Source organism: Triticum aestivum, chromosome 2D (genome assembly GCF_018294505.1).
Source record: "Triticum aestivum cultivar Chinese Spring chromosome 2D, IWGSC CS RefSeq v2.1, whole genome shotgun sequence".
Classification (NCBI taxonomy): domain Eukaryota; kingdom Viridiplantae; phylum Streptophyta; class Magnoliopsida; order Poales; family Poaceae; genus Triticum; species Triticum aestivum.
The window spans coordinates 353554301-353567836 of NC_057799.1; the positions used below are offsets into that span (position 1 = coordinate 353554301).

Here is a 13536-nt window from a genome sequence, read left to right on the forward strand (position 1 = left end):
GGGGAGGTCACCGAGGTGGGCACAACCCACCTGGGCGCGCCAGGGCCCCCTAGCGCGCCCCGGTGGGTTGTGCCCCCCTCGGGGCACCCCCCAGGTGTTGCTTTGGCCTATATTGGGTGTTCGGGTCCATAAAAAATCTTCAAAAAGTTTCGCAGTGTTTGGACTCCGTTTAATACTGATTTTCTACGATGTAAAAAACATGCAAAAAACAACAACTGGCACTTGGCACTATGTCAATAGGTTAGTCCCAAAAATGATATAAAATGTCTATAAAATGGTAATAAAACATCCAAGAATGATAAAATAACAGCATGAATACTTCATAAATTATAGATACATTGGAGACGTATCATCCCCCAACCTTAGTCCATCCACCCCCCTCCGTGCTGCTAGTCCAAGCCCATCCACCTCCTCCCTCTCCCGCTAGGGCACTCTGCCCAGGCTCTGGTGGTCCGCCATGGTCCGGAGGAGGCGGCGCAGCCGAAGCAGCAGCTCCCGGGCTTCAACATGGAGCAGGCGGAGGCGAAGTTCGCAGTTGCCCATTCTGACGAGATGGCGGAGCGGCAAGCCATCCTGGAGTCCATCAGGATGAGGCCTATGTGGAGGCCAACCGAGTGTTCCTCCGACGGGAGCAGGCGGCGTCCGACGCGCTTTTCGCCGAACTCGACGTGGAGATAGAGGCGGAGGAGGCCGGAGCGGAGCATCCGGAGGAGCCAGAGCTGCAGCTGTCGCCAATCCTTCGGAGCTAGGCACGGAGATCGTCGACATCTCCGACGATGAGTAGCTAGGTGATCGATGTAGTACGTAGGTTATTTTGTTTGCATGTCTTTGTATGGATTTAAGAATCTAATATGAGATGTCCGGATGCAACAAGTGAAATTTGAGGCGTGCCCGGTCACTGCTCACGGACGCATCCGCGGGCGTTTGAGGGGCCATATTTGACATATCCGGTTGTATATGCTCTAAGGGCATCTCCAACAGCGACCCGCAAATTTCCTCTTTCACCCGTCTGTGGACAGGAGGGACTAGTCCGTGGGAGACCACCACCAAACGCTGCCCATATACATTTCAACCGACGAAATTTGTGCAAACACCACCGGATCTCATTCAAGTTCGGATGTAATTTACAAAATGTCATTCATGTAAACACGACGGGTTTTCATTATATTTCAAACATTTAGAAGAAAAAAACTACGATGGCCGCCGGCGCCCAAGCCCTTATTGTTCCCTTCCTGGGACCGCCTACTCCATTTGCCGTCTTCATGAGCACCGGCGATAAGACCCATGAAGTGAAGGTGCGGTCTTCACGCTAGGATGAGTAGAACACGGGAGACGGACCAACCCACGTGGAACACAAGGCCTGCTGCCTCCCTTGCCCTACTCATCCTCGGAGGAGTCCGAGACCAGTCTGTAGCCGATGGACATGAGGTCCACGATGGAAAATGATGGTGCCCACATTGTCGTCGTCCCACCGGGCCACCGAATAGTTCGTCGGCGACACGTAGGAGGCGCGGCTGGCGTTACTCTCCTTCGCGATCGCCTGGAGCAGCGCCTCCGCAACGACCGCTTCCTGGCGAGTGGCGGCTTGAGCGCGTACGGCCTCGTAGATGACACGCTACTCCGCGACGAAGTTGGGGTTTGCTGCGGCCATGGCCGCCACGACCTACTCGCTTGCGCGCTCGCTGTAGATCTAGCCCTCCGCTAGCCGGTGCTGCTCCAGAGGTTGTACCGTTGTTCCTCCCGTGCCTGCTGGAACACCGACAGAGGTGCTGACGCAGGCTGCACCTTCGCCATGGCGGCGTTGTAGTGCGCCTGCTCCATGGTGAAGCCGGCGTGCACATGCGTGGGCACCGGGGCAGTGTCGTCGGAGCCCGTCTCCATCACGGGGTCGTCCTCGTCGTCGGAGACCACGGGCGAGCTGGTCGGCAAGCCGACCCTGATCTGCTTGACACGACATCTCTGCCAGGCGGCCACAAGGGCAGGCACCTCATGCTTCATCTCCGTGGAAAGGCTCTCCGACGGAGCTTGGCCTCCTGCAACCATGGCGGATGCGGTGCAAGGAACAAGGACGGGGAGCGGGTTGTGTTGTGGCGTGGAGATAGCTGGATGTGGTCGCCTTTAAATAGTGGATTCCGGTGAGGCCAGGCGTCCGGATGCGTCAATGCGCGACGCCAGAGTGGGTTTCTCGGCTGGCGAGCCTGCTTAATGGTGCCATACAGACGAACGTGGCATTGAACGGGCGTGGTAGATATTCGTTCGTCCTGTCCAGTAACGTGTCTCCGGCATTGAACAAGCGTGGACACCGGGGACGCATCGCAGGCGGCGCCTTTGGCCGACGCGCCATTTCAATAGTGGAGACAGTGAGAGGTCGCGTCCGCTCTGGACTGGCTTCAATGTGGAGCGGCCGTTTTACAACAGCATGAATATGGGCGGTTGACATCGGATCAGAAAGCGCGTGGGCGAGGGAGGACGGGGTTTAAGTGGACCAGGGTGGTCAGGCTCGGACTTTCTAGGAAGGACCAAGCAGATCCACAACAACAATGCAATGAACAACGACAAAAACAATGGTAAGATAAAGTGGTAACTCAAATATCCCCGTCAATCCTGGCCATCGAGAGAAGTCGATGACGACCGTTGGATGGACGGGGGTGTTCTTGCTGGAGCGATAATTGTGGGTGTAGACTGTAGAGGATCTGACAGGGTCGGGGCTGAACTTGTTTGCTGGAGTTGGGAGGGGCGGGATGCCACCCGTCGCGGCTCTCGTCTCCTTTTGATCTTTCCCCCCATTTCGAAAGCAAAATTCTAGGCGGGAGAGAGAGGCGGAGATGGCTGCGGCCATGGCGGAAACCCTAGCGCTGGCCCCAGTGGAGGACCCCGAGGCGCCCCTCGACGCGGCCGCCATCCGAAGGTACTACCTACTTGCTGTCCTCTCCGCCCTCTCCTCCGCTCCATGGATTCACCTCCCAACTCCCTTCGTTCGTTCAGCCGGTTCGAGCAGCTCTCCACGCTGTGGGGAGGGGACGAGGAGGAGCCGGTGGATGCTGCGGCGGCGGAGGACGAGCTGCGCTCCGGGTGCGAGGTGGGTGTCGGCGGCTTCGTGTCAACAGCCAGGGGTTCGGTGCTCTGCTAGGTTTCTTACTTCAGCCCACGAGACAGGTTAATATCTTCGTTTCTGCCGTGTTGTTTCCAGGCGGATATGCAGGCGGAGGATGCGTGGGACTCCAGCGCTGCTGATCTAGAGAGTCGCTGTTTGGGTATGCGTCCGATTCCATTTGATTTTACTGCTATCTTGACGGTTCATAGAGTGTGGTGCACAGTGGCTCTTTTGGTTTTTATGTGACGGTGCGATTGTTGTATGTAGATTCGTACATTGAGTGGTTGAGAAAGGAGGTGAGCTTGACAGAGGAGGAGAACTGCAAGTTATCTGCCCAGATTAGTGTCATTGGAGAGACAGTGTTCAAAGGTTATTTATCTTGGGTTTTTTCTTGTTTAAGCCCATGCTAGTTGCCAACACTTTGCTTGCCAAGTCGTAGCACTGTCTTCCTTCAAATAACAAAAACGACTTTTGTTGTTCAGACACGATCCCGCTGGATGCTGAGATTGAATCACTGGAGTCTTCACTGAACACACTTGATTCAGAGGTTGTTCTCAAATTCTGGACCCTTTACTGCATCCAATTCCTCCTCAAAATAAGACTGTTTGCAAAACAAATATTCCAAGGAAGTTAAATTTGTCGATTCAAAATCATTAATGTTTTTCTTTTCTTGCGAGTTGTGACAATCTTAAACGTCTGCCATCATGCTTATGTAATATTTGACATGTCATCTACATTAAGTAATCTTTTACATTCCCTTCAACTTTCTTTTCTTAACATATTTACAATATTTCACCCTCCTTTGATGTAGGGTTTGAAACATTTGGAAGCAAGTCCTATCTCAACTGATTCAGGCTTCAACCAAATAGATATTGAGAAGGACTGCGAATATGAGGTGTGGTTAGATGTTGTATATAATTGGCATATTCCAAATATTGTGCTATCTATGCTGAATTGCTTATCGCTTAACAATTTCAATGGTCTAAGTGGAGACAAATCAATGGAAAGTTTAGGATAATAGTAATACAAATTCGTAAATGTAACTTATATTCCTTGCTGAAATTATTTTGTGAAAGCTAGTTACTTCATGGGTGTGTTGGTGGTGTCCTCTTGGACAGTTACATTGTAATACAGTCAACCTATTCTGCCTATTTATATTATAGAGCATCTTCCACAAACAAAACCTCACACAGAAAGTAGTAACAACGACAATCACAGACACATATGGAGCTAATACACATGCAAACGGATTTTCATCTGAGTATATATTTTTTTTCCTTTTTCTTCAGCTTACAATGCTTTGTGTTGTTGAATACACACCTTTAACAAATTTCCAGGAACTGAAACTAGATCATCAAATAGGAAAAAGTGAGATGGACTTGAAGCTGCTACAAATACAAAGTATTTCAATGCAAAGGTATCAAGCTTATGCGCCTTAATCTCTCTACTGATTGTAAATTTGTTTAAAGCATCTTAACATCAACAATGGCAATACTACTTGTTTGCCATGATGGCAATGATATGGTTATTCAGAACTCAACATAAATCCTGATTGTTATTCATGTTATTCAGAACTCAATAAATGTCCCTGATTGTTCTTAATGATAAGAATACTTTAATTTATCATATGAATGAGGTTTCTCAACTTGACTTTGCATTTAAAATAGTTTGCTCAACAAGGAATTTCACCATTTTATCTGTTTTAGAATTTGCTAATAATTCTGCCACTATTAGTTTTTACTCCCTGTTTGTGTTCGTTAAGGACAAAATGTAAATATGCTTGGTTAGCTATCATCTGTTAATGCATTGAGATGAACCCATGTAATGCGCACAGCATACCACCACCACCATTGTTCTCTTCATTTGTAGTCTCTGTTTATATTATTTTCAACCTTCTCAGTTTCAGCATCTATCTTTGGCAAAACCTTCTCATTCCAATACATGATTAATTTTCTATCTTTGTTGAACGTGGCATTTGGATTAGATATGCATGCCTTCCTCGCGTTCTGAGGATCACACTGCTATACACATGTTTACTGGTTCCGCCATGAACTCTTGACCAATCTCCTGATTGTTGTGCTCTTCTTTTAATGTCCAGTCCTTGAGATTATCTGTGAATCTCAATCGGTTATCAATTTGTAACTGGCTTTCTGTTTTCCCATCTTCACATTTAGAAGTTGTAATCACAAGCTTGTTAAAATTGTACCACTCTGAGCTTTTAACTGGATCTCATGTTTAGATTTTAAGCTTGTTCTGCTTAAAAACTTCCAACTTCATGAAATCTCCCTCTCTCTATCCAGGGATGAAGAAATTTGGCAGCTTCAATCTCTGGTTTCAGGACCAAAAGTCTTAGAGTTTAAAGACAATTGTCTCAGGGTGCTCCCGAAGGCACCTATACTGACCTCGGAATGTGTAATTCTTGGACAAAAGTTGGATTGTGTTGTTGATTCTTCTGTTTCAGATCATGAGTTACTGATAGAAGTTGATGAAGGAAGCATGGAACTGAATAAAGTCCAGGTGCTCTCTTAACCATGTTTTTCTCATTTTGTAGAAACTCTTTACCTCCGGTGAACCAATTGATCATCATTTTTATTTTTACCTACGGTTGATATTTGGTGTAATGCCTGATGCATTTCAGGATATTGTTGCATTTCACGATTAAAAATCTCACGGTACAAGTAGTGAATAATGAAGTGGCGCCAAGCTTCTGGCATTCTCTGTGACAAGAGAGTGCCACAAAAGCTAAAAGGCAAGTTCTACAGGACGGCGGTTCGACCCGCAATGTTGTATGGCGCGGAGTGTTGGCCGACTAAAAGGCGACATGTTCAACAGTTAGGTGTGGCGGAGATGCGTATGTTGAGATGGATGTGTGGCCACACGAGGAAGGATCGAGTCCGGAATGATGATATACGAGATAGAGTTGGGGTAGCACCAATTGAGGAGAAGCTTGTCCAACATCGTCTGAGATGGTTTGGGCATATTCAGCGCAGGCCTCCAGAAGCTCCAGTGCATAGCGGACGGCTAAAGCGTGCGGAGAATGTCAAGAGAGGGCGGGGTAGACCGAATTTGACATGGGAGGAGTCCGTTAAGAGAGACCTGAAGGATTGGAGTATCACCAAAGAGCTAGCTATGGACAGGGGTGCGTGGAAGCTTGCTATCCATGTGCCAGAGCCATGAGTTGGTTGCGAGATCTTATGGGTTTCACCTCTAGCCTACCCCAACTTGTTTGGGACTAAAGGCTTTGTTGTTGTTGTTGTTGTACAAGTAGTGAATAATGACATAACCAAGGATCATAAAACTGCATGGCTGGGTGTGGCTACAGTAACCTGTGCGATGTTAGCTGTTTTCCACCTTGATTTTCCTATAAGTGATCAATCCTATTTGACACCCCAACTTCATGTAAAGTAATCAACTGAGATGATTATAAAATATTCTCGTATACAAGTGTTCAACGGTACATAAAGGCTCGGGCAAGCTGTAACATTTTTGTAGGCTTAGAGTATTTTTTATCAGACATTCCTAAACTTACTGAAAATAATAATAATGGTAAAGCAGCGAACTACTCTTCCATACCCCTGATCATTGCAAAAGTTTTTTTGTGCTTATGCTTGCATAGTTACCTGACAATCGAGGCAAAAACTGATGTTGTCTTAGAATCGATTTTGTATGCATATGAATTAGGAAGGAGACACACCAGTATCCACCATCTTTTATTAGATGTAACCTATGAGTGGATTAAGATACTCATTTTGTATTATGCTGTTATTTCATATTTTTTCTGTAACATTCACAATAAAATTTTGTGCTTATGCTTATTCAGTGGTTCCAGCATTTGGATTCCTGCTAAACACCTCAAGCCATGTCAAACTTTTCTTCTTATTCCTGTTTTTTGTACTTCATTCAGTTCTTTGCTGGCAATGTTATGGTGCTTGATAACGAATTGCCAATTGGCATACTTTTAACCTTTTAAAAGTCCATTCAGGAGAACTATGTTGTATCATGTTTTACCAATCATATTTGTCTTTTCAGATCTTTCCTGCTGATGTTTGTGTAGATATACTGATTGAGAAGCTCAAATCCTCCAGGTATGTTGGAGATATTTTGCCATCTGACTTACAGAGCTGGCTTATTGTTCTTCCAAAAAGGGGTCGCTTGTTGAAACATTTGAACAACTTCGAATCTTCATTAAGGTTCAGAAGTGCCACCACTATTAAACAACATAGAACACCAAGAAACTTCACTTTCCTTTGTCATTTCTTTTGTGTTATTTAGTATGCTATTCATGCCTCACAGTTGTGCGAACTGTACTCTGTATTACTTTCAATCATTTTTTTGTGCTTAACTGCTTATGCAAAAAACGCTATCTGCTTTTGAAGAGAGGTCATTTCCGCTCCATCTTTGGGATGGCTCATTCGGCAATGTCAACAACAGATTGTAATCAACACTCTAAGACGATCGTTGGTGAATGATGCCAATAATTCCAGGTGACATTATTCTGCATCTGCTAGTATTGCGCTAATAATTCTGTAACTTTTTACTGTTATTCCCTTTTGTAAGAATAATTGCAAGGAATCTATAATCTCTAAGCTTCTTCATTGAATTTACAGCTTACACTGCACTGATTCATGGCACTCTTTGTATGTTATATCACTGTATGTTCTGCCAATATTACTGGAGCTATTTACTTGGTTTTGTATCAAACAGATTTTACTATGAGAGACACGCTCCTTTCTACTCCCTCCGTTCCAAAATATAAGTCTTTTAAGAGATTCCAATAAGGGACTACATACGGAGCAAAATGAGTGAATCTACATTCTAAAATATGTCTATATACATCCGTATGTAGTCTCTTAGTGAAATCTCTAGAAAGACTTATATTTAGGAACGGAGGGAGTAATAGAAAATGATATGCAGCTGGCCGCTTGTTAGAGGAAATAGCCAACAACAAAGATTACAATTTCACATTAAACTAGAAAGACAATTTAATCATGAATGTCCTTACTATTTGGATTTGATGACCCCCTTAATTGAGTAATGATAAATATTTCTCAAAAGAGGTAGTGATCTACATTTTATCTGACAATTGAAGCTAGGCTCATGTGATGCACATAGGCAACAAAAACTAATTGTAGGTGCTCAGCATGAATATTATATATGCTCATAATTTTGTCCCTTTGTGTTCAACATTTCGATAATGTGACAAACTCTTCTGTTTTCTTGCAGGCATTCTTTTGAGTACTCTGACAAAGATGAAACAATCGTAGCTCATTTGGTTGGTGCAATTGATGCCTTCTTCAAGATATCTGCAGATTGGCCACTGTCGTCCTATGGTCTGAAGTTAATCTCAATCCGCAATTCAGGGACCCAGCCAACGAATATAACTTTAGATTTGCTCTGCAAGACCAAGGTAAAAATGGCTAAGCCAATATTAGCAGAGGAAGTATGAAAATAATGGTCTGTTTTGCATAGACGCCTAGTTTCCTTTTTGTAGTCAATAAGCATGGGTACCAGCTTCTAGACCAAGGCCATGGCTACCAAAACAAACATAATAGCATGGGTACCAGCTGTTGAGTAGCAACCTAATTCGCAGTCTTGGTCCTTTGGTTGGCAGGAACTTGCCAATGGCTTGGAGCTTGAGACTCGTCGGCATCTGGTAAGATTTGTAGACGCCGTTGAGGAGATTCTTGTTCGGGAGATGCAGTCAGAGCTCCACTCCAGCAGGGTTTCTGCTTAGAATCGAGTTCTGGGCTCGGCTTCTCATCAAGTTGATGGCAGACAGGAGCTCATTTCAGATTACCCTTATACTTCGTACAGATCTGGTGCCACTTGACCTTCTACGCATGTGGAATCGAGTGCTGTTGCTGCTAGGTATAACGGCATAGATTTAGTCCATTTTTTTATTGTAGTTAAAAAAAAGGTGTGCGCAAAAGCTTGAACCGTCGAAAGATCAGGCGGGATTGTGGTTGTATTGGTTCTTTATACCAGACTGTTAAACTGTGTCCTCCAGTGCACTGTTCAATTGACTGACGCTGTGATAAAAAGGAAATAAGAAAAATGCAATTAGCTAGACTTGAAACTGTGTCCTCCAGTTCAATTGACTTGCGGCTTGTGCGAATTCAATTCAAACTGAGAAAACACATGAAACATGATCTCCGCCCAGGCAAAATAATTCCAAGTTTCAAATAGATCTGTAATAATGAACTCAAGGCAGAAACACAACAAGACGGAAAGCAGAGATGAGCAGAACATGATCGAGCTTGTTGAACTCATTGCATTTCGATCAGAAAAAATGGCTTTAAAGTTTGGAATCTCATGGTGCACCAGCATATAGGTCTGTCTGTATACAAATATCCATTTATTACTTTGAAACTTATACAAGCCTTGTAAACTTCAACGGTCACATAAAATATTCAACACAACAAAAGGTTGCAACGGAGCCCTTCATGGCCAGCCAGCATCTCACACCACCTTCACTAGCCTCTTCCCCACTGTCATCCAACAACTTACAGGACAGCACATAAAACATTCTACCCTGCTATTAGGAAAACCTACACTGACCCAAAACACGAAATAATAGGATGGATGCAGTCTCATTAACCTTGTGTTCCTTCCTCTTTATTAGAGCTGCACTTTGCGGTCGTAGACCCAGCTGAACGGAACCACAGGCCCCTGTTTCGCCCTTGCCTGCGCTCTTTCGTCCAGCCGCCTGAATCTCGTTGCCAAAGTGCAAACATAGTCCTGCGACCGTCTTCCTTCACCGGACAGTCCAGTGAGATCTGCAACTTTCCACCTCTGGACCAAGAACTCGAGGATGTCGGCATAGTCTTTCGCTGTGTAGACCCCAAGCCGCTGCGCCACCGAGCTGAAGTGCTCAAATAGGTTGTCGTCCTCACCATCGTACATGAGATGAGCAGGCATCGAGATCTTCTTCCTCATCATGTCAGCAAATGCAAGCACCGTGTAGTCAGGATCTATTTCAAAAAGCTTCTCAACTATCTTGGTGTAAGCCGTCTCATGGCGCTTCTCATCAGCTGCTATTGTACCACATATCTGGGCCAGTTTAAGGTCCCCAAATTGCTTGGCATGCCTAGCAGTATTGCCATGGGATATGAAAGTAGCTCTCTCTTGGAATGATGTGTAAAGGAAACCCATGTAGGGATTGTTCTCAGTTCCTGGATCCTGTATTGACATGGGATACACTAAAAATTAATGGCAATGTTCAATCCAAAACAATTGCATGTTACAATTTACAAGTAGCTGAACTACCACAGCACAAGAATATAGGTTAAAACAGAATATAGGTTGCCCTGCTACAATGAAGCACTATCTACACACAGCACAAAGTAAAGGGTAGTTTGTCGATTGAACACCATACACTTTTGTTACATGTTGGTTTTGAGAATAGCAAAGTTAATGATCATACACTGAACCTTAAAAGATACTCCCTCCATCCCATAATATAAGAGCGTTTTGACACTACACTAGTGTCAAAAACGTCCTTATATTAGGGGACGGAGGGAGTAGATAATAGTTCTTACCATTCCAGAACCAATAAGGTACTGTATAGTCTTCTCAATTTGTCTCATGTCAACCCGTCCGGAAAGGTACATGTACTTGTTCAGTAGATCACCGTGCCTGTTTTCTTCAGCAGTCCATGCTCTTGTCCAAACAGCCCAGGCAGTTGGGCTTGCGCCAGTTTCATCTCGGACACCATCAAGGGTGTTGAGCATTGTTTGGTACGTAGGAAGGGCTTCCTCAGTAACCATGTCACCAACCAGGCAAACAAAGTAGTCATCAGGGATTTCCTTTGCCCGCTCCCTCAGTTCTTTTACTTCATCATAAAATCCCTCGGAAGAAGGCTCTGGTAGGAAGTCCTGTGGCTGCCATGACTTCTCAACTGGCTTCAGAAGGTTCAATAGGTTGTCCCTAGCCCAAGATTGAAGTGAATCAAAGATCTCCTGCTTTTGTGCTGGTAGCGAATGCATGACTTGGAGATGCACCTCGCGTGGGGGAGCATAGGGCTTTTTGGCAATTTTGACCCTAGGAAAGGTAACATAATGATTTAGTACAATCCAGAAGGAGCACTGCACAGTACATACGGATGTACTGTACTTGTTAAGGTGACATATGGATGTAACTCATATTAATCTATCTACCATAATATCTCTATTCTGGAAATTTCCAGGGTTCTATCAAATTAGAGTGGCCAAGGAAATGAGCCTATCCCTTTACGCCATGGTGAAGAAAGGCTCCTGATGTTTGCATAGAAACTTTTAATACAAAACAGTGTTTACCAAACATGCTACTACCATATATCAAAAACATGTAAGGTTCCGGTGAAGTGAGATTAAGTAGCTTGAGGTGCCACAACTGCATCTACGTACATAAACAGGCAGAGTCAACAATGCTCCTAAGGTTTTACAAGCTATTATCCGGAATAACTTGATGGACAATTTGGCTAAACAGAGTAACTCAATGCAAAACTTGACTAAGCAAAACACAATCAACGCAAAATCCGCCAAATTATCTCACATTAAACTGGATGACAAAAAGAGTCGTTACCCTTTTTTTTGTACTCGCATAATTCCTATATTCATCTTTATGAATCCAGTGAACAGTCTGATCACTCATATTTCATTGTATTATTGATTACAATACCCTAAAACGTCATTGGTAAATTCCTGTTCACTGGAGGGTGTAAATTTCTGTTCTTAGACTACGACTTATTTAAACCGATACTACAAGAACACAAGAGTAGTGTTTGTGTGTGCTCCCAGTAACTAAATTGCACAAATCATAATCCCAGATCAAGCCTTTTAATGTTCACTATCAGTCTATCCCCATCACCATGTTTGAACAAGTTCAGATCTCAGCAGCTAACAAGTTTATGGCTTCATGCGTGACATAAACCCCTCGAAGACCACTGGAAAACAACTTTGAACAAGTACAGCCTGCATAAATTAAAATTGACCATCCAAAGAATTCTGGATTTCTACAGCCTGCTTAAATTGACCATCGAAATGACTCTGAATTTCGGCAGCCTGATTAAATTGACCATCCAAAGAATTCTGGATTTCTACAGCCTGCTTACATTGACCATCTATTGTTTCTGCACAAGCAATTCCTTCTAACCAACAATATAGGATTTTTGTTATGACAAATAACTAGTTAATGTGAAATTGATACTACAAGAATTCATGCACAATCAATTTGAGAACCAGTAGATATATCGTCGTTACAAAAAAAATATGAGATGGACAGAAAAAGGGAACCGGATTTTGCGCATCTGCAAACGGGCTAGATCGCCAAATCGATCAGATAGGGGTCACAAACTAGCCATCCAGATCGTAAGCAGAAGCTCGGCATCAAATGGATCAGCAAATGAATTTAAAGACACGCCGAGCAAAGCCCTGGATCTCAACAAGAAAAGGAGAACACGGAAGCCAAACCGCAATGAGAAGAAAAGATGGAGTGCATTTTTTTCTTGCCGTGATTTGATCCGATCCATTGGAGCAAGTGTTTGCCCTATTTTCCAAGCAGCCAATTCTAGATCACAAATCTCGCCACCCCAGATCACAAAAATAACTCCCGGGTCTATGGAAACCCTCCCACCAACCCAGATCACACTATACGCGAAACCATTTCCGCCATAAACAAGGAGCAGGATTTGCAGGGAGGATCTGCTTACTCGTTCATGGTGGAGGCCATGGCCACCACCGGCGGTGCCCCATTGCTGGCCCTCCTCTGCGCGACGGAAGGCGACGGCGAGGCCTTGTGGGACGAGAGGCAGGCCCTGAACGCCATGGCCGGTCGACTCACTCACCTCACCACGAGCCGCCCCGTGCGAGATCTCGATGAGGAGGACAGGTGGATGGATTCTTGTTTGCTACAGAGGCCGGGATTCCTCCTGCACCGCTTCTTGGGTGCTCCTGGTTGTCTGTCTCTACCTGTGCCTGGGTGGGCTGGCTGTGGGGGGTTATACAAGGGAAGGGGTTTGTGAGAGGGATCCGCTATTAAAAGAGGGAAGAGAGAGAATTTCTTGTCGATCGGGGAGAGAGGGATCCGCCATTATTTTTGTTTACGGCGTCGAGTTATTCCAACCTCTTTTGCTGGCCTGCATTGAAATTTTTGACCTCGCTGGCCCCCATGGCCAAAAATAAACTTGATGTTGTCGATAGATAGTGAGGTGTTTTTTTAACGCATTACATACGCAAACGCTCATATACACACGCATACACTCATCCATATAAACACGCACGCACATTCTACCTCTATGAGCACATTGGAAAGACTGAGCCGGCATATCATCTTGAAAAAGTCATCATAGGCACATCGTCGTCGACGGAACGTCTCCTCCCACTGCATGTGCATCGCTGGAAATCCTGAGATAAATCCAGGAATAAATGCGAGCACCAGGATTTGAACCCTGGTGGGCCGGGATA

At 44.7% G+C, this 13536-nt stretch overlaps 2 protein-coding genes across 2 annotated transcripts; one reads left to right on the top strand and one right to left on the bottom strand.

Moving 5' to 3' along the window:
• The first annotated feature begins 2667 nt into the window (after positions 1-2667).
• On the top strand, positions 2668-9163 carry LOC123053121 (uncharacterized). Its single transcript, XM_044476523.1, has 12 exons — positions 2668-2908; positions 2986-3079; positions 3191-3254; positions 3362-3463; positions 3577-3641; positions 3906-3989; positions 4432-4511; positions 5395-5611; positions 7124-7179; positions 7471-7578; positions 8318-8501; positions 8706-9163. Exons 1-12 carry the CDS (start codon positions 2826-2828, stop codon positions 8826-8828), a joined length of 1260 nt encoding a protein of 419 aa, XP_044332458.1. The 5' UTR covers positions 2668-2825; the 3' UTR covers positions 8829-9163.
• A 271-nt stretch (positions 9164-9434) lies between these two features.
• Positions 9435-13089, bottom strand: LOC100682472 (stearoyl-[acyl-carrier-protein] 9-desaturase 5, chloroplastic). The gene is made up of 3 exons (XM_044476524.1): positions 12783-13089; positions 10633-11134; positions 9435-10273 (listed from the first exon to the last, which is right to left on the bottom strand). The coding sequence occupies exons 1-3, from the start codon at positions 12896-12898 to the stop codon at positions 9713-9715; spliced, it is 1179 nt and encodes a 392-aa protein (XP_044332459.1). The 5' UTR covers positions 12899-13089; the 3' UTR covers positions 9435-9712.
• Positions 13090-13536: the final 447 nt, after the last annotated feature.